General features: G+C 31.8%; 4 protein-coding genes and 1 non-coding gene across 6 annotated transcripts; 2 read left to right on the top strand and 3 right to left on the bottom strand.

Annotated features, from left to right (window-relative positions):
* Window positions 1–172: 172 nt before the first annotated feature.
* Window positions 173–3075, bottom strand: LOC110409109 (annexin Gh1-like). Of its 2 annotated transcripts, XM_021418346.2 has the most exons (5): window positions 2913–3075; window positions 1995–2141; window positions 1546–1764; window positions 1122–1334; window positions 173–641 (listed from the first exon to the last, which is right to left on the bottom strand). In XM_021418346.2, the coding sequence occupies exons 2-5, from the start codon at window positions 2091–2093 to the stop codon at window positions 345–347; spliced, it is 828 nt and encodes a 275-aa protein (XP_021274021.2). In that variant the 5' UTR covers window positions 2094–2141; window positions 2913–3075; the 3' UTR covers window positions 173–344. The 2 variants fall into 2 exon arrangements, with proteins under 2 accessions (XP_021274021.2, XP_089638507.1); XM_089782381.1 differs by lacking the exons at window positions 1995–2141; window positions 2913–3075.
* Window positions 3076–6205: 3130 nt separating this feature from the next.
* On the top strand, window positions 6206–7120 carry LOC110410122 (uncharacterized). The gene has a single exon (XM_021419719.2). The coding sequence runs from the start codon at window positions 6249–6251 to the stop codon at window positions 6729–6731; it is 483 nt and encodes a 160-aa protein (XP_021275394.2). The 5' UTR covers window positions 6206–6248; the 3' UTR covers window positions 6732–7120.
* A 118-nt stretch (window positions 7121–7238) lies between these two features.
* LOC110409111 (HSP20-like chaperones superfamily protein) lies at window positions 7239–8002 on the bottom strand. Its single transcript, XM_021418347.2, has one exon. It carries the CDS (start codon window positions 7874–7876, stop codon window positions 7418–7420), a length of 459 nt encoding a protein of 152 aa, XP_021274022.1. The 5' UTR covers window positions 7877–8002; the 3' UTR covers window positions 7239–7417.
* Window positions 8003–14097: 6095 nt separating this feature from the next.
* On the bottom strand, window positions 14098–14170 carry TRNAR-ACG (transfer RNA arginine (anticodon ACG)). The gene has a single exon. It is a non-coding gene; the product is annotated as a tRNA-Arg (tRNA).
* A 107-nt stretch (window positions 14171–14277) lies between these two features.
* Window positions 14278–18499, top strand: LOC110409045 (TLD-domain containing nucleolar protein). Its single transcript, XM_021418261.2, is given in 9 exon segments — window positions 14278–14671; window positions 14674–14708; window positions 15281–15801; window positions 15922–15994; window positions 16924–17001; window positions 17076–17139; window positions 17423–17510; window positions 17707–17791; window positions 17945–18499. Coding segments are annotated over 9 exon segments (1104 nt in total). The 5' UTR covers window positions 14278–14595; the 3' UTR covers window positions 18029–18499.
* Window positions 18500–19194: the final 695 nt, after the last annotated feature.

The following is a 19194-nucleotide window of genomic DNA, read 5'->3' as shown; positions in this document are numbered from 1 at the left end:
CATCCAAAATATAACCAACGACTTGAGTTCCACTATCGCAGTCATGGGTGCTGACCCTGCTATGCATTGCAATCCTAGTTTACCAACAACTGCACCACGACTCATCTTTTAAGTCATTGGCAAGCATGATTGAATCAGAAAATGAACACACTGAAAAATTGGTGCAAAACACTAAAATAAGAACACCCAATTCAATTAGTCCATCTTGAAAGTTCCACACGGAAGCAGCAGTAAACAAAAGTGAAGGGCACACAACGAAGACGAAGACATAAACCCAAACAAACAACTCATAGCTGGCAATGCAAACTAGGTAGTCATAAGAAGAACTGAACAAAGAAAACAGCTTAGACGTCTCCATATCCAATCAAGGCAAGAAGCATTCTCTCATAGTCTCCAGAAGTATCTCCAGCAATTGCTTTTTCCAGAGTGACACTGTTTCTTCGCTGATATTCCTCCTTAATACGTACCATGTCCACCTCTGCCCGAGTTGTCACAACTCTAGTGAGAGCCAATTCATCTGTTCCCAACTTATTGATGGCTTGCCGTAGAACCTTCTCAAAATACTTCTCAGGGACAGTTAAGCACTTAATCGCAGCTCTCAGCAATTTGAGAAATTCATCACTGGGGTCAGCCTTCAAATCCTGCAAACCAGTATCTCATTATCAGTTTCAGTTAGAGCAGTTCTTCTTTAGCATATACTTACACTTTGTGAGTAGATTCTGCCAAATGCTATAGTGACCTTGAAATGTCTAGACCACCAACCTTAAAAGTAAAAAAAGTTGAGTTTGGATGACACAAATTACTGTTTTGGGTGTCCCATAGGGCCACCAGAATGATTTCTGGACATTTAAAGCTTTATATTCGTTTTTCATTCAAATTGATACTATAATTTTGACAAGGTAGAGATATTCAAAATTCTATCCTTGAGCTCAATGCAAAACTTGTTAAAGGAGTGTCTTCCTTCAAATTTTCTTTTACTTCCATATATACTCTTGTGTTGTTAAAATGGTAGGAAAACAACAAGTCTTCTTGTTGTTACAAGAACATGAAAAATGCCACATATTGAAACTTTCACACAATTTCTTAAGAAATCCACTAAAAGTCACGGACAAAATGAATACCTTGTTGATAGCATTCCCAAATGCAGTATTGTAGTGATTGAGAGTTGCATTTAGCTGTGCCTTACTCCTTGTAGTCAGAATCCTGATCACCTCCTCATCATTGTAATGCTTATCGGAGATCTTATCACGAAGTATCTTAGCCTCTGATTTTGCCAATGTCATGTTCACCTCCTCTCCCTCATATCGGAATGCGCTAACAAGTGGGAACAAAAGCTGCAAGAGAAAATAATATAAGCAATCATTTCACAAATCTTATTCAGTTTTGTGTTAATTTTCAATTAATTTTGGTTAGATCAATTAGTTCAAGGGATGATCTAATCAATTATAATGTCAGGGATTTTGTTGTCTAAGCAGGCACTCAACTCAAGATGGATGGAGAAGAAAAATTTTAAATTGGCCATGGCCAAGAAGCTTAAGACTGAACCTTGCGGTAGTCTCCAGTAGTGTGGTGTGCAACATCTTCTTCAAGGGATTTCTTATAACGAGCATGATATGCCTTCCTCACATTAAATAGTTCATATGAACTCCTAGTGCAAGCTATTTCCATGAGAACCCAATTGCTTGATGTGAACCTCTTTGTAGCTTCATTAGCCAGAGATGCATCACGCTCTGCAGGGTCCAATGTGAATAGCAGCACAGCCCGCTGTAGAAAGAAGAAAAAATAATAGCAAAAAGTTAAAAAGTAAAGAGGCTTTCTGAATAATAGCCAAAATTACTTTTTCTCTTCCCCTTCTAGTGAATCACAAACACTGCAAGCCAAACATCAACTCTTGAATGCAAATAATCAGACTTTGCTTATTCAATAATATAACTAGGTTCTGTAAATTGTTCTCATTTGAACAAGATTAAGAAACAGGTATGTCCAAATCTGACCTCAAAGTCACTTGAAAGTTCCTTATCCAACGACTTAAGAAGATCTTCGCCATAAGCTTCACCATAGGATATTCGAATTAAATTGCGCTGTGCTGGCATTCCGGTGAGCCAATATGTCTATAATCAATTGCTCATTGGTACCCCAGCCTGCAACGGATTATCAAAATCTTTCAGCGCACAATCAACAAATATTAACAGGAAGTATATACTTATTGTGTATTAAAATATTTATAACCAAAATAGCACCTTATTATTTCCTTACCTCAAATGTTGAATGAGAAAAGAAGATGGTTTTGTAACATAAGCATATAAATGCCAGATGATTACAAATAAAATTTAATGCTATGTTTGGTACAGATGAAGGAAAGGTGAATTGATATACAAAACCAAAACTACAAAGGCAAAATCATATGACTAGTCTTACTTGAAACAAAAAAATCTTCCATGATATTAGATCCAACACCCCCCCCCCCCCCCCCCCCTCTTCACCCGAATAACAATCCAGAACATCAACAACATTTAAAACGCAGATCAGTAGTGATCCAACACTATCATATCAGAACCACTGTGATCAGATCAAGAATAAAGGTAACTATTTCCAGATGAACCTGATCACTATCATTTCTCACTTAGTTGACTGACCAAACCCCAACTTTTTTTCTCAAAAAAAAAAACTTTAATCCTATCGAATCATATGACTGACTTCAAAAGATCATAGTAATAATTGAAAAAAACAGATACAGAAATGAAACTACACAGGAGCACAGTAAATCAATCAAAATACATATAACCCATGATCGGATAGAATGTGTCATGATCAGACACCAACTCAACAACAACAAATCAAAGTAAAACAAAAAAAAAAAGAAAAGAAAAGATTGATCAATTTAAAAGGGTAGAATAGAATTAACGAAAGACCTTCAAAAGCTTTACGAAGTTGCTCAGCATCCTCAGAAGGTGCAGGAACATGAGCTGGCACTTTAAGGGTTGCCATTGTCTCTCTCTCTCTCTCTCTCTCTCTCTCTGTGCCTATCTGTTTGTGGAGAATAACAAACGAAAAATGCAGGTGATGAGAAAATGTGTAAAGCTTAAAGCTCTCTTTATTATAGCGAATGCAAAAGTAGTATGTAATTAAAATTTCACATATGGTAAAACGTCAAAAGTATTATTATATGGTAATTGGAAAGTAAGCATTAGCGTGGAAATTTGCGGCCATATTTGACATCACATTTTCAGGCAATGATTACGTGGGGACAGAAACAAGATATTTATTGTATACGTAAAATCTTACCTGTTATGATAATGTAATACACATGTAAGGCGTAATTCAATTTTTAGCAAAGCTGTTCACATTTCAAACGTTTTATAATATTCACAAAATTTTAAAATCCATATTAGATTTGTACACATGTTAACGATATTGATAAATAAATCATCAAATTGAACAGTAACGAAAGGGAATTAAACTCATAAATAAAAGCCTTTGTGTGCATAGTTTCTTGTAATTTGGGTTGTTGTAATATTATTATTATACTTGAGTACCACCAAATTTTTTTTTATTTTTAATAAAAAAAAATTACTTGTAGGTAACTTTTGGAATAAGAGAAATAAAATCATATTCCTTACAATGTGCTTAATCAAATTATATTACAGTATTTATTTTACAATATATCACTACAATGTAAAATTGTAATACATTCATATTACAGTCAAGGGATATAACGTGATTGCAGTCCAAAACTAATGTAATCACATTACATTACAATTTGTAATGTGTTAAAGATATTTTTACCATTTAACTTTATCACCTTATTAAAAATATTTTAAAATATTATAATTAAAATAAAAATATTAAAAGAAAATATATAATATAAGAATCAAAAATTAAAATAAAATATAAGACATTAAAATTTATATAATATAAGTAAAAAAAATTAAAATAAAATATATAACACAAAAAATTATATTAAAGAAACAAAAATAAAATATATAAGGTTATAATAAGAAATGCAAATAAAATGTATAACATAAAAAATATATTTAAAAGATGATATTATATAAAAATTAATAATAAAAAAATAAATATATTAAACTTAAATTTAATAAATATAGGTAATTTTGAAAAATAAAATTATATTCTTAGCAAAGTATTCATAAACTAAACGCTGTAATGTTATCTTTTTTGCATTTTAATCATTATTTTGCTTGTATATCCAATACTGTAATGTTATTTTCTCTACAATCATATTGTTTACCATCACATTGCTTGTAATTATATTACATTGTAAAGTATAAAATGACACCTTAAAGATAAAAAAATAAAAAAAAAAGCATTATAAAAAGTTTCCACTAATGGCATTATTGTAATGATGTCTTTTTTGTTTTTGGTGAGATTTTCTCATTGTGTCTTTGCATACATAATCTGATAAAATGGTTGGTTGAGTGTGCTATTACTTGCTTCAAACAATTAGAATAGTTTGTTTATCAATTGAACAAAATATAGGAAAAGGTCAATAAATTTATGGCTTTGAGAAGAGAGATGATGGTTCATGAGTACAACGTATGCAGTATATGAAATTGTTGTTAATTCTACCATGATAAGGGAGTGCTCAAATCCAATCCCCATAGATTTTGGATGTATTTAAGAATGAGTTACCATCACAAAGCTTGACTTTGAAGAAAGACTTGTACACTAATGCCAGGAAGATTCCACGTAATTTGATCACCATATCAGCATGTGTTGATGCAGCCTACCACGTCACACATGATCTAAGACAGAGAGTTTTGAAGAGAGGATTTTCATATCGAGCATGTGTTTAGAGCTTGCCTTGGATTAGTTTCAAAGTGTTAATGATTGAGATTTTTACTTTAGTCTTTTCAGCCCAAAACCCTTATAAAGACCTCATAGAGAAGCTTGGGCTATGAAAGATTGGGCTTTCCATACTGTGCAGTGGGAGTTGCTTACTTGAGCCGCTTCCTACTAAAAGCCCATTTGTTTTCTTGTGTTTTTATTTTCTTTTGTTTGGTGAGGGGTGGGTGTGCGTCCTAAACCTAAAAAAACTTTTAGGGTCTATTGCTTCCTCCATTCATGTGTTTTGACCCCGAATTGTAAGTTTTTGACTACTTTCAAGTTCATCGACTCGTACGAATGAAACGTTACATTCGATAATAAAGACATATATTTTATTTTATTTTTTAAAAATTAAGTTTGAATTTTTTAAATGTTTCAAAATTGATATACATATATAAAAGAAACAGTGTCGGCTTTAGCATAAAGCCATCAAAGCACTTGCTTTAGGTCTATAATTTTATATTATATAATTAATTATATTAAAAATACATAAAAATTAAAATAATTAATAAAATATTTCTTAAATTAAGTATTTATTAAATATTCATTTTTTACATTTATGATCTCTTATTAATTTTTAACTGTTTATCTCACTTCTTTATTTATATAAAAATTAAAATGATTAATAAAATTACATATTCTCTCACTTTTTTAATTATGTATCAAATAAATTTATATTTTTTATCACTTTTCAATTACCATAATGTTAATAATTCTCAATTATTTTTCTTATTCTCAATAAACCTAATATGTTTTTAATGATCTCCAATTACCGGTAATTTGTTTTTTAATTTCACTCAAAAAGGCTTCATTTAAATATTTAGGGGTTTTAAGTCTTTAAAAATATTGAGTTGCCTCTTAAAAGAAACAAATAATAAGTCTTTTGTATTAATTTGATGGGTGATTCTAATCATAAAAACACTATTAATTAGTAAAAAAATATGAATAGAAGGAATGGTAAAATAAGAGACAAATTATGAAAAGAGAATAATTTATATGTAATATAAATTAACATATGTGATTGTCATGCCAAACAAAAAACTGGGATGGAATTAATTCATGCCATATTTTCAAGCACAAGGGTCGTATTTTGCATCACACCTTTTGACCCAAAGGAACACGGAGGAAAAAGGATGCAGAAAAGAACTAGCAATATTAAGGAAGGAATTGCAACCGGTTAGCCGGTTGCAAAGTCTTTTTTTTAATAACTAATCTTCTTCCTTGTTGACGTGTAGCCCGTCTCACACTGCTAGAGCCACACCCAATTGTTTAGGACAACTCCCGTATACCTAGGGGGAGTCGGATGAGATATCGTTTTCAGCATTACAGTAGTGAAAATGAATCAACTCCAATTTCATTTCTTTTTTATATCTCAACTAACTTCCTTGTATTAAACATGCTAGATGCTACAAACCAAGCCATTCAAAATGCCAAACAAAAAGACTAGTGTGGTTGCTGATAAAGCATGGAATCTCTTGCGTTTAGCATTCTTATGGGCAAGAAAAGCTTCTGTGTTTAAGATCAAGGGCCATGGAAATAAAGCTCCCACTGATCAAATCCCTTATTGGGAACGTCAGCTCTCCTTTGATAAAACTCCTGATTTCCAGGTCAAGAAGGGTCGTCTTGCTGGCTCCATGCGCTTCCTTTTCCCTTGCACAGGCGCAAAGGCAGTTGAATTCGAGTACGATGTTGGTGCTGATGAAGCTGGTGGACTTTATGGCAATGATAGCGGAAGGGAAACTTTCTCGAGAGAGGAAGAAGAAGAAGAAGAAGCATATGAATACAGGAATTGTGAAAAGAAGAGTCAATTAGAGGAAGAAGGGATTGATTCCAGGGCGGAGAAGTTCATAGCTGAGTTCTATGATCAAATAAAGTTTCAGAATTGACTTAAAAAAGGCTACTTCTCTGATATAGTACATCTAGTTTCGGAGCGAGTGGTACAGAATCTTTGTAACCATGGATTGTTTGTTTCCAACAGAAGTGCTGATCCCTCAGCTTTGCTAACAGGGTAGCATTGGGAATTACCGTTTCTCGAGAATATTTTAAATTGTAGCATACGCTTTGTATGGGTCTAATCTGTATTATTCAATGCAATGCAGAGAATTATTGCATTATCCTCCATAGAAATGTCAATTGATAGAGTTTTGCCCATTTAGCAATAAAAGGGGGATCAACTAAGATGGAAATTCGAAAGTCCCAGGGAAAGTTTGAAGGCATGCTCGCTATAAATAATACATTAAGTACTATTTACTTCAATCTTGATGTCCTCTGAATATGTAATGTGGGTTTAAATTTAACTCATCTGATTCAACTGTTTTGTTTTTCCCTAAACTAAAAGCAGCATTTGGTTTTATAGTTTAAAGGAAGCTATGCTACTTCTAGTGAACACAATGTACGCAAACGAATCTTATTTAGTTTAATATTCTTACTACATTAAGCACCTTAACATCAAACACTTTCAACACGGAAAATCAACCACAGACCTTAAACTAAAGCATTGCTTCATATTTTGCACAAATTTCATAACAGAACTCCAACTTAGGCACACACACAGAAGACATGAAAAGTGACTTCACTCAGTGATTTCAACGACCCTAACGTTTGGTGTCTGTGAAGCTTCTTTCCCAATAGTGACAATAAGCATTCCATTCTCCATAAAACCCTGAATCTGATCAGTCCTTGCGTTATCAGGCAACTTGAACCTGCTCATGAAGTTACCATTTTCAGTGCTTATTTGAAGCATCCTGTCATCATCTATGAAAACTATGACTTCGTCCCGGGTGACCCTTGGAAGGAAAGCCTTGAACACATGGGCTCTTGGGGTTTCTCTCCAGTTGAGTTGAGTACCAAGGGACGGGAAAATTTCGCTGGAGAAACCAGGGAAATGGGTGGAGAGAAATGAAGGGAAAGTGAAAGGGAAACCATCAGTGAATGGGTTCCAAAGATCGAAGTTGTTGAATGGATCCCATAAGTCTAAAGAAACCGGATCGGTGACAGTGCCGTCTCGGCCACTGATTGGGACAATTGACATGTTTCTGGTGCGTTAATTTGTAGAATGAGACTGAAGGAGAGTGAAGGGAGGTCTTGATTTTAGAGAGAAACAGGGAAAGGGTAAAGTTTAATCCCTATGAGGGGCCATCATTTCTTGTTTGGCACTTTCTAGGGCTTTGGAGTTTCTTGTGAGGATAAAACCCCACTGTAAAACACCATTTATACCCCTTCTTTTTTTCCTTTATCAAGTTATAGTTTTGAGAAAAAGAAATTAAGAAGCTATTATATATGATATATGTTATGAAATAAATATAAAAAATAATTATAAAAAATATAAAAATAGATATTTAAAGGAAGTAAGAAGATTTTATTTAAGTATGTATTTATAAATAAAGTGAAAGACTTATTTATAGGTTAATAATCTCTTGAATCATAATTCTAATCTAATTCTATCTAAGAGTTCAAATCATATTACATTTTTTGTATCTTACCTATAAGGCTGTTTGAGTTAATTTGCACTTCTTGGATCATAACACAATAGACATTCATATATTTGTTCATAACACTCCCTTTAAATATTCATTACATTAAGAATATACATCGTTATAACCTTACAAGGAAAAAATCTTATGAGAAAAAAATTTAAGTGAAGAAAAAATAGCACATAATTCTTTTCAAGAATACGTTTTTAAAATACTGCTTCATTAAAAATCTTATCAAGAAAAACTCAATGAAACAAACCTTGATGAAGAAAAAAAGTAAAGTGTATATTTTACTCCTTAATGATTGCATTATAGAGATCCTTACAATGATGCATTCCAATCTTTTATACCAACTTTTCAAATGTTGCAGTAAAAAGGACTTTGATGAATAAATCTGTTAAATTGTCACTCGATTGAATTTATTAAATATTAATTTCACTATTTTCTTAGAGAAACATAAGTGAAGAAGAATTTTTGGTGAACTATGTGTTGTCTTATTGTCGTTAATGTATCATTCCTTTCATTGTACTATGCAATCAGTATTATCCTCATATAACATTGTTGGAATTTTCTTTTTAGTTGACAAGCCATGTGTTTCTCAAATATGTTGAGTTATAGATATTAACCAAACACATTCATGACTTGCCACATAAGTTGCTAAAATTTTTACATACTTAGAAAAAATAACAACTATAGTTTGCTTTATAGAATGCCATGAAATAGCCATACCTCTATATGTGATTAAGTAACCTATCTGGGATCGAGCTTTTTGTGGATCAAATGAATATTTTGCATTTGCATAATTAATTAAATTTGATTTTGTTGCATTCAAATAATATAAGCCCATATCTATTGTTTCTCGGAGATATCAAAATATATATTTAATTCTATTCCAATATCTTCGAGTTGGAGAAGAACTATATCTTACTAATAAATTCACAGAAATTGATATATCAAGTTATGTATTGCTAGCAAGATATATTAATGTTCCAATTGTAATAAGATACGGTACATTAAGACTAAGAAGTTCTTCATTATCCTCACAAGATCAAAAAAAGTTTTTTTTTACATCTAGTGACCTTACAACAATTGGTGAACTTAATATATATGCTTTTTCCATATAAAATTGTTTTAGCACTTTTGTTATATAATTAAATTGATGGACAAAAATTTCATTTGTCAAGTGTTCAATCTAAAGACCCAAACAAAACTTTATTTTTTTAAAGTCTTTCATCTTAAATTCTTTCTTTAAGTAATCAATGGCTTTTGATAACTTTTTAGGAGTTTCAATAGTGATCAAGTCATCAACATAAACAGTAATTATAATAAATCTAGATTTAAATCTTTTTATAAATATATGGATATATAGAATTATTTTTATAGCTTTTTTTTAACAAATATTCACTAAGGCGATTATACTATATGTGTCTGAATTGCTTTAATCCATAAAAAAATTTATTTAATTTGATCGAATAAATTTTTCAAGAATTCAAATTTTGTGTTTCAGGCAACTTAAATCTTTCAGAGATTTTCATATAGATATCGATATCAAATGAGCCATATAAATAGGTTGTAGCTACATTCGTTAGACCTATTTCAATCTTTTCATATACTACCAGACTAGTTAATATAGAATTGCAATTGCATTCACCATAAAGAATATATCACTTCATGTTTAATACCATATCTTTGGGATATCTCATAATCTCAATTTCCTCATTTTAAATTCGCACAAATACTCATTTATATCTCATTTGTTTTACATAATTTAATGTACGGTCTAAAAACTTCACGTTTTGCAAATAAATTCAATTATTCCTTAATTGCGTCTTTCCACATTAGCCAATTACTTCTATGTTTACATTCTTTAATAAATATAAGTTCAAGATCCTCGTTTTTCTTTTATAATATTAAGCTCTATATAAGATACAAATATCATCGATGCTTATTTACTGGTTCTATCATTTCCCATCATGACATAACTTATTGAGATCTCTTTATTTTTACTAATTTTAGGTACTTAAATTTCTTTTAGAATGTTTATCAATTTTGTCAATGGTCTCTTCTAGAGTTTTTACTTTCTTTTTTTTTTACCATTTTAAATTTTGCTTTTATTTTTTTAGGATTTTATTTTGAAACTTATTGGTTTCTATGCTTTTGGTGTGCCTTGTCCTACAAGGATATTAATGTTAATTGGAGTATTTACAGTTGGTATATAAGATTTAGTTATTCTTTTAGGTCAGTAAATATGTCTGCCAACTGATTTATTATATTTTACAAAAGAATTATCTTTTGAACTTCAAGTTCATATTGATTTGTGCAAGGATCAAAACTAGATAATGATAATTCATTCTAAGAAATTTTCTTTTGCAGTTGTTTATTATTCTCCCTCTAATGTTGAAAAAATTATTTCATCAATATGACAATTGACACACTTTGTCATGAATAAATCTCCTATTGATGATTCTAAATATTTAATTACAAATAAATATTAGTATCCAACATATATTACTAACCTTCTTTAAGGACCCATCTTTGTGCATTGTGGTGAAGCAATTGAAATATATACTGCACATCTAAAAATTCTTAAATGAAAAATATTTGGTTCCTTATGATAAACCAATTGCATAGGGAGAATTTATAATAACTCATTTGGCCTTATGCATATAAAAGTTGCTGCATCCAAAGTGACATGCCCTTAAGCAAATATTGGGAGTTTGAATGTCAAAAGTAATGGCCTTGCAATTAGTTGAAAGTGTTTAATAAACGATTTTGTTAGATCGTTTTGTGTATAAACATAAGCAACAGTCAATAGTTATTTCAATTAATATGCAATATTAAAGACTTAAGATGTAAATTCACCAGCATTGTTAAGACATATAATCTTGATTATATAACTAAGAAAATGTACTTACAAATAAATGGTTGCAAATACTAAATTGCAAGCTGATAAGAAGCACACATGTGACCATTTAGTCGATGCATTGATTAAAACTATAAAATATCTAAATGGTTCACATGGTGGATGTATGAATCTACATATAATCTTAGATATTATTCAAAAAACATAAAAAATTTAGTCCCAACATTAGTTAATGATAGCCTTAGCATTTATTTGCCTTTAGAGTAAGTAACAAATAAAAATTCATTAAATTGAAAAATCTTCTGATTTTTTAATGAATGATCATATAAATTTTTAATTATTTTTTTTACATCATTATTGATCCGAAATGGTCCAACCGGTCATACCAAATATTAAAATCATTAGTAACTTTCTAGTTTACTATGAGTTTCAATTATTCTAATATTTGTGTAGTATAATTTTGAGAATAGAGCGAGTAATTTTTTTTTCAACACACTTTCTACTTGAGATAATAGATGTAATATAGAGATGTTAATTGTCTCTTTCATTTGTTGTATCAATATGATATCTATCAGATTAATATGTTTGAAACTTAATAAACTTCTTTGAGACTTAATAGAAAATAATACATCATTTATTACTTTATTGCTCAAGGTAGTAAAATATTAACTCTTTCGAAACCTTCAATTAATTGTATACTACCAGATATTAAATTGACATTGATTTTATTTCATTGTCAAGTAGGAAAAATATTTCTTGTCTTTAAATATATAATGTGTGTTGTAGTAATGTCTACTAGACATATATTTATATCATAGATCTTGGATTTAACAAGATGAATATTCATATTTTTTTCAATAAAATAAAATATATACAATAAAAAATTTACAAGTTAACATCAAATAACATTAAATACATAATTAAAACACAAAATAAGAACATATCATTTAAAAATAATGAAAACATATTAAAGTATCTTCATAATATAATTATACTAAAATATACCAATTACTATTAAATTCATTTTTGGATATTTTCATTACCAATTAAATGATCAATTCCTTTTTCAGAATAAGAAAATTAACAATGGATATTTTCGTTACCAATCATATAATCAATTCCTCTTTCAAAGTGGACAAATATCTTAATTTGCTATATAAATGTGGCTACAATAAAACATCACAAGATCTTATTGTTTTCGGTAATGCTTGATAAAATACAAAACGTATAACATGTGCGTGACCAATAATCTTTCATGCCATATCAATGAGAATATGTTTTCTATATTTTTTTATTTTTTTATTTTTATCTTTTCATTATTCATCACTTATGGTACTTTGAAAGTATTCATCTACTTGTGATAGGTTATAGGTATACATCCACTTTTAGTGGGTGATCCACATATGATGAGTTATCCATTTTTTATGGATTATCTATTTTTTAATGGGTTAAGGCATTCGTCCACTTTCGATGGTAAAATTATCTAACCACTTCTAGTAGTAAAATTATTTTAAATTCTAATAATAAAATTATCCATCCACCTCTGGTAGTAAAATTATAATTAAAATAATGATAATATATATTAGTATGGACATCATAATTATTAAATGATATTGTATTTACTTCAAGGAATTGATGGATTCGTGATTATGACTATAATTATTAAATAATATCGCATTCAGTTTAGGGAATAAACATTCATAATTTTTCATTAATAGCTATAAAATGGTAAATTCACTTTCCAATCAAGGGATGAAATATAATATATATAACCTGATAATAAAATTCATATTAAGTTTGATTTCTAGGGAACGAAACTACTAAAGAGATATTAAGTCACTTACTTGATTTTTTAAAATAAAAAATTAAGATCCAATCATTAAAATCCTTTTGAAACTTGAAGATGATGAAAACATAATAATCATCATAATTCTAAAACTTAAGAGATACGAGAATCATGCTGATAATGTGTTATCAAATAAATATGAAAAAATAACTATAAGAGAAATATAAAAACAAGTATTTAGAGAGAAAAATATTTAGAGAGAGTAAAAAGATCTTATTCAAGTGTGTATTTACAAATGAAGTGAAAGATCTATTTATTGGCCAACAACCCCTTGAATCATAATTCTAATCTAATTTTATCTAAGAGTTCAAATCATATTATTAAACTGTTTGACTTAGTTTTCACTTCTTAGATTATAAGATAATGAACATTCACATATTTATTCATAACAATATATATATTATTGACTCAAAACTCAACATTATTTATATGCTCATTGACAGGTAGTTCAGCAATTGAAAAACCTTTTGTTTGAATTTGGAGTTCAATTATTCACAATGCATAATTAGTGTAACTTAATGTGAACATATAAGTTTAATTATAAATATACAATGACATGGTATATCGAGAACTATTAAGAACAATCATGCATGTTATGTTTGTTCTATAGTAATTTGTTATGTAAATAAATAATTTATTTTATAATTTTTTTTAAAAAAATTTTGTTACATGTGAAAGTGGAAAAAAAATTATTATCTAAGTTTGCATTACACCTTAAGGCAAGATTTGATTAGGTTTGTTAATCTCAGACCATTGAAATTTTCATTGGTTAATAGTAAAAAAGGGTTATTCTATTGTCAAAGGATGCAGTTGATCAATCTCTTTCAGTCCATCTGGAACATGTTGTAAATTCTCCTCAACTTTTCTCTCTTTCAAATACCTTTCCTTGATTTTGATTTTTCTTCAACTCCTAATCCTAACCCTTAAAAGGAGATGAGAAAAAGAAAAAACCCTCATGTTTAACTTTTTGAACGTAGAAAAATGGAAAAGCAACTTTAAACGGACAATTAGGAAGCATTTTGAATTTAATACTGAGGATCAGAAAGCTTCTAGCTTCCGCACGTTAAAGCCGACTCCACTGGGGATCGAACCCAGAATCTCTGGTTCCGTAGACCAGCGCCTTATCCATTGGGCCATGGAGTCTAGGTTGTAGCCAAATCGCGCGTTTTTATATATATATACACATAGTAGAATAGGGAAAGGAATGGGAGACTCTGTCAACTGTCAATAGCTTTGAAGGAGCCCAAAGGCCAGAATGGAGCACTTAACAATTTTAAAGGAATTACTTTAAGCATACTCTGTCTCTTTCCTTTGCTCCGGCTACCAGAAAGAAAGAGAAATAAAACTGGGAATATAGTTTGTCCAGAAAGATATCATATTATTACTTAGGGTGGTTTTGTCGCTGAATTTGGTGTATTGGCAAATTGGTAGAAGCCAACCAAAAGAAAAAGTCTCTTTTTGAGAATATGAATGGAATATAGAATCAGACACCACTCCAATTAACAAAGAAGGTGGGAACTTGTGGTGTAAAAATCTCATCTTCCGTATATTGAATAATAAGGAAGGAAATGGGAAAGAAAAAGTCTTTGAGGAGCAAAGCTGTTCACTTTGTGACTGATCTCACCACTGGCCTTCTCAACCCCATCCTGATAAACCCTCCAAGCCTCCCCACCCTCCTCCTGTAAGTCTCTCTCTCTCCTCTCTCTCTCTCTCTCTCTCTCTCCCCCCCCCTCCCCTCCCCTTTTGCTGCTCTCTCTGTATATTGTCCCCTTTTTTTCCTTTGGAGGGTTTGAATGTTTATGATGATGGCGATGATGATGATGAAGATGCCTTGTTTTGATGTTTAGTCAACAGCCCTTATAAAGTTTGATTTTGGGCAGTTCAGCTATAGTTTTGTTATACTCTTGATTTTTTTGATTATTCATGTTTTGGTTTTGTAAGAATGCCTCTTTTCCTTGTCAGATTTTCTTCCTGGGAAATCATTTCTTTTAATTGGAATTATTGGACTGATTGTTAAAATTCTTTGCCAAAACTTCAGCAATGGTTTAAAAGTGCAGGTTTTATTGTAGGCTTCCTGTTGTGATTTGAAACTTTTCTGCAATAAAAAACTTCCCCACGAAGCACAACCTTGTCCAAAGAGGTGGATGGCTATGACTAGTTAATATGTTTTGAAGTGTCACTATGTTGAGAGCCTGCAATCCTCAAATTTTAATTGTATAGGTTTGTTTATTTATTTATTTATTTTTTTGATAGGAAAATGTGAGCGAGTCTAAAAGAAGTCAACCAGAGTCAATCAACGAAGAGGATAACAGGGATCTAGTTGATGGCCCTGATACATCTTCCTTTACTGCATTCCTTTATTCGCTATTGTCTTCTTCAGATTCAGGTCAAAATCTGAATCTGGAGCAAAATGATAGTCCAGAGGAAACTGGTGATGCATCATCTGACACAATAATGAAAGAGAATGGTGGAAGGAAAAGCTTACTTTCTAGGGGTAAGCAATCACTTAGAGTTCTTTACCAAGCTACTAGGATTAGTGGATACAAAAATCAAGACCGCGAGGGTGATTCTGACATGAAAATTGATGATGAGGCTGATGCTCAATTTGATGGGCTTGAGATGAGGCATTTGCAAAATGTTAAGGAACCTTTGGCTTTGGGAGATCTTCCAGAAACTTCTGAGCCATCATTGCTTCTTACTGAGAAAACAAGAAGTGCTCTTTATGCTTCACTTCCAGCTCTTGTTCAAGGCAGAAAGTGGTTATTGCTCTACAGGTGAATGGCATTGGTTTTCCATTTGTAGGATTGAATTTGGTCTTTCTTTGGATATAGTTTTGCCTATATTGAAGAAAAGTTATTTTTCTTTCATTGATATATCTCTGTCGGCCTTCACAGTACTTGGAGGCATGGTATATCATTGTCAACATTGTACAGGAGAAGCATGCTCTGGCCTGGCCTCAGTTTGCTGGTAATGTTTAAATGACTTTCTCCTGAAGATTACTTTTCTCTCTGCTTTTATATCATATTTCACATGTCTATAATGCAGCCATACTGTCATAAATATGAATAATCATTTGCATCATGATGGACAGGAATGTTGTTCTCATGTTCCAATGCAGGACATTAGTCCTCTTGGGTTATGTCTGTACCTTTAACTTTATGAATACATATTGTCCAAAAACTAATTCTATCATAGTAAAAGGTTCTCCTGTGTGACTATGTCTAGGATCCTTATAGCTTTTAAATCCAATTTATTTTGCATCTATACTTGAACAATGAAGCTCATAACCTATAACATACCTGATGTCTGAGATCCTCGTTGGTCTTATTGCCCAATGCAAGCCCTTAGACAAGGAAGTCAATTTACATCCATAATTGTGGACTTGTGGTAAATTTTGTGCCATCACACCTATGTAGTGCACAATAACCTTTGAACCTGGATCCCGTTTCTTTTGTACCCCAGTTCAACTTTAAGGTTGCCTTTTGATTAAAATTACTGTAATTATATCTCATTAGTGACTATTGAGAGAGGTTCTCAGTTCCACCTTCTATTCTAGTGAAAAATAAATCACCTTTTGTTATAATCTGCAAAATTTTCTCAATTTCGGTTTTCCATGCTTCTATTTTTACTTTATTTATCTATTATTTTCAAGTAAACGGTGCTTGGGCATCTATGAGTTGTATTTGGACTTCGAGAGTCCTAGAAAGACATTAATCTGATATGTGTCCACTTGAGAGTAGGTGATGATTGATTCTTATTTCAATTGTGATATAATTGTTCGTATTAGTGATTTGGCTGCACCACTAATACTTCATGTTAGCATGCATGTAGGCATGTTTATTTTCTGTCTATGATGAATCTGTTCGACTTAGATCATGGCATTTATTTTCTCTTAGGTTGTTGGAGACCGTAAAGGTGCAGTGTTTGGTGGACTGGTTGAGGCACCCCTAAAACCAACTAATAAGAAATACCAGGTGATGCTAGAAAACACTTCTTGTATCCAGCAGATATTTCGTATAATATGTTGTTGACATTACATTTTCAACAGGGAACAAATAGTACCTTTGTTTTCACAAATAGACCCGGTGACCCGGCTGTATTCCGTCCCACAGGTATTTCCATCTTTGTCTACCATTTCAAAATTGTCACAGTATTTTGATTCTTAGCTGTTTAAAAGTCAGAGCATCTGGTGTTGAAAAAGGTACTATCAAATGAAAGTTTGTGTCTGTGTTAGTATGTAGTATATTGATAGCTGAAATGGCATAGCACTCATGCATGTTTGACCTGCTCTGCAAGGGGGATTGGGCTAATGATTCACTGTTCCAGCTTTCTTTGGTGTTTACAACAGTTTCTCTCTGAGTAAACTTGGTGGATCTAACTGCAAATATGGAACAGGTGCGAATCGATATTTCACTCTGTGTTCCACTGAATTTCTGGCAATTGGCGGTGGTGGCCATTTTGCACTCTATCTAGATGGTGATCTGTGAGATATCTGCCCCTAACTTGTTCTTTTAAGTAAAAATATCTAGTACCCTCTGTCCCCATCTCCCTTCTCTTTCTCCCTCTTTTTAAATAGAATTCTCGTGTTAATCAGATCTCTTTTCGTAAGAAATAAGTTTGGTGCTGGCAAACTTGACAATCAAACACTGCTTTCTGAAATATTCAAATTTTTCTGTAAGGTTGAATGGGTCAAGCTCATTCTCAGAAACCTATGGAAACCCGTGTCTTGCATTCTCTGAAGACTTTGAAGTGAAGGAGATTGAGGTATGCGTGATTCCTCTCTCTCTCTCTCTCTCCATTCCACACCCATGTCACTGTTCTGTTCGGTTCCCTAATTTACATGTGGTCTCTTTGTAACTTGATCCCAAAACATGATCTTAATAGAACAAGTTCCTAAACTTTACCCTCGTCTCGCAGTTGTGGGGCTTTGTATATGGATCAAAATATGAGGAAATACTTGCTTTAAGCAGAACAGAGACGCCTGGAATTTGTCGGTGGTAAAGCATCTTTGCAGCATGAGGCCAATGTGATGATTGAGCACCAGTGATACTGGTGGCTTTTCCTTTGGCACAATCATCTCTACCTTTGTGTTGACTGAATTAACAACAGGAAGTGGAATCTTTCATCGTACATGTTGTTCCCTTTTTGTTATGCATTGTACATAGATGCCCAGCCTTGTATATACTACAAATGCATATGTATATACTTTACAGTGTCTGGCACAAGTTGAATTGTGGGTGAATGTTACTGACGATGCGTTTCAGCAAAATTAGTTGATCAGTTCTTGCTCATTACTTGCTTATTCTCTTTGGAGAGTGATTAATGACTAGTTGATGCACTAGCATTCTACTGTAGTTGTGATGCATGGATGTAAGGACTCTGCAATCCATTTCCATTATATCGTCTGTAGTCATACGTGTATTATGCCATTATTCAATTCTGGCATTTCCTGATGAAAGTGGAGTTTTGACCTCCAAATATTTTAACTAAATGGTAAACGTATATAGAATTTTTACTATAGTGGCTGTTTGGGTTATTTTTTTTTTTTTTGAATTTTAATTTATGCAGGAAGGTCATTTGAGTTTATAGACAAAATTACAAAAGTACTTTGTGTCAACTAATGTAATTAAAAAATAACGAAAATGTACATTTCAGTAGATTTTTATGCACGTGCATCCTCTAATATATTTACCTATCTTGAAAGGCAAATTCAAAAAAAAATTTATATGATTTCTTCTACCAATTACTTTGTATCTATTAATGTATATGATAGGCAAGAAAATGGGCACATTCAACTATATATATATATATGTATTTTAAGCCTCCAAATTAATATGTTTTTGGTAACTTTATCAATTAGCTGCCAGCTGTTCTCTCATTTAATCAATGCTGTTGGTAACTTCATTGCTCACTCGCTTTAAGTAACTCAAATATTAGCATGATGGACTCTCTTTCTGGGCACGTCATACAATAGATCTTTCATTATCTTGCACATCGACAAGTTCAATTATGGTTAATTAGCAAATGTTGAAGAATCTTTTTGCCTTTAAAACAGGATTTTCTCCAAGCCTCAGCTTTAGCTTGAAATTTTAAATCTTCCGCAATGCATCCTTCAAGCCTGTAAGATGGAGGATGCGGGATTGGCCTTTCGTTATTTCTTTTGAAGG

Source organism: Theobroma umbraticum, unplaced genomic scaffold (assembly GCF_002168275.2).
Source record: "Theobroma umbraticum cultivar Fairchild unplaced genomic scaffold, ASM216827v3 scaffold_44.0, whole genome shotgun sequence".
In the NCBI taxonomy this organism is placed as follows: Eukaryota; Viridiplantae; Streptophyta; class Magnoliopsida; order Malvales; family Malvaceae; genus Theobroma; species Theobroma umbraticum.
The sequence above is the reverse complement of the archived record's forward strand: the minus strand, read 5'-3'. Positions and strand labels throughout refer to the sequence as shown.

Excerpts from the sequence above, each read along its gene's own strand:
- LOC110409109 (XM_021418346.2), bottom strand. The coding sequence starts at position 2,093 with ATGCCAGCACAGCGCAATTTAATTCGAATATCCTATGGTGAAGCTTAT. Across the intron at positions 1,765-1,994 it reads AACTTTCAAGTGACTTTGAG|CGGGCTGTGCTGCTATTCAC; the intron begins GTCAGATTTGGA and ends TTCTTTCTACAG. Across the intron at positions 1,335-1,545 it reads CTACTGGAGACTACCGCAAG|CTTTTGTTCCCACTTGTTAG; the intron begins GTTCAGTCTTAA and ends TTTCTCTTGCAG.
- LOC110410122 (XM_021419719.2), top strand. The coding sequence starts at position 6,249 with ATGCTACAAACCAAGCCATTCAAAATGCCAAACAAAAAGACTAGTGTG.
- LOC110409111 (XM_021418347.2), bottom strand. The coding sequence starts at position 7,876 with ATGTCAATTGTCCCAATCAGTGGCCGAGACGGCACTGTCACCGATCCG.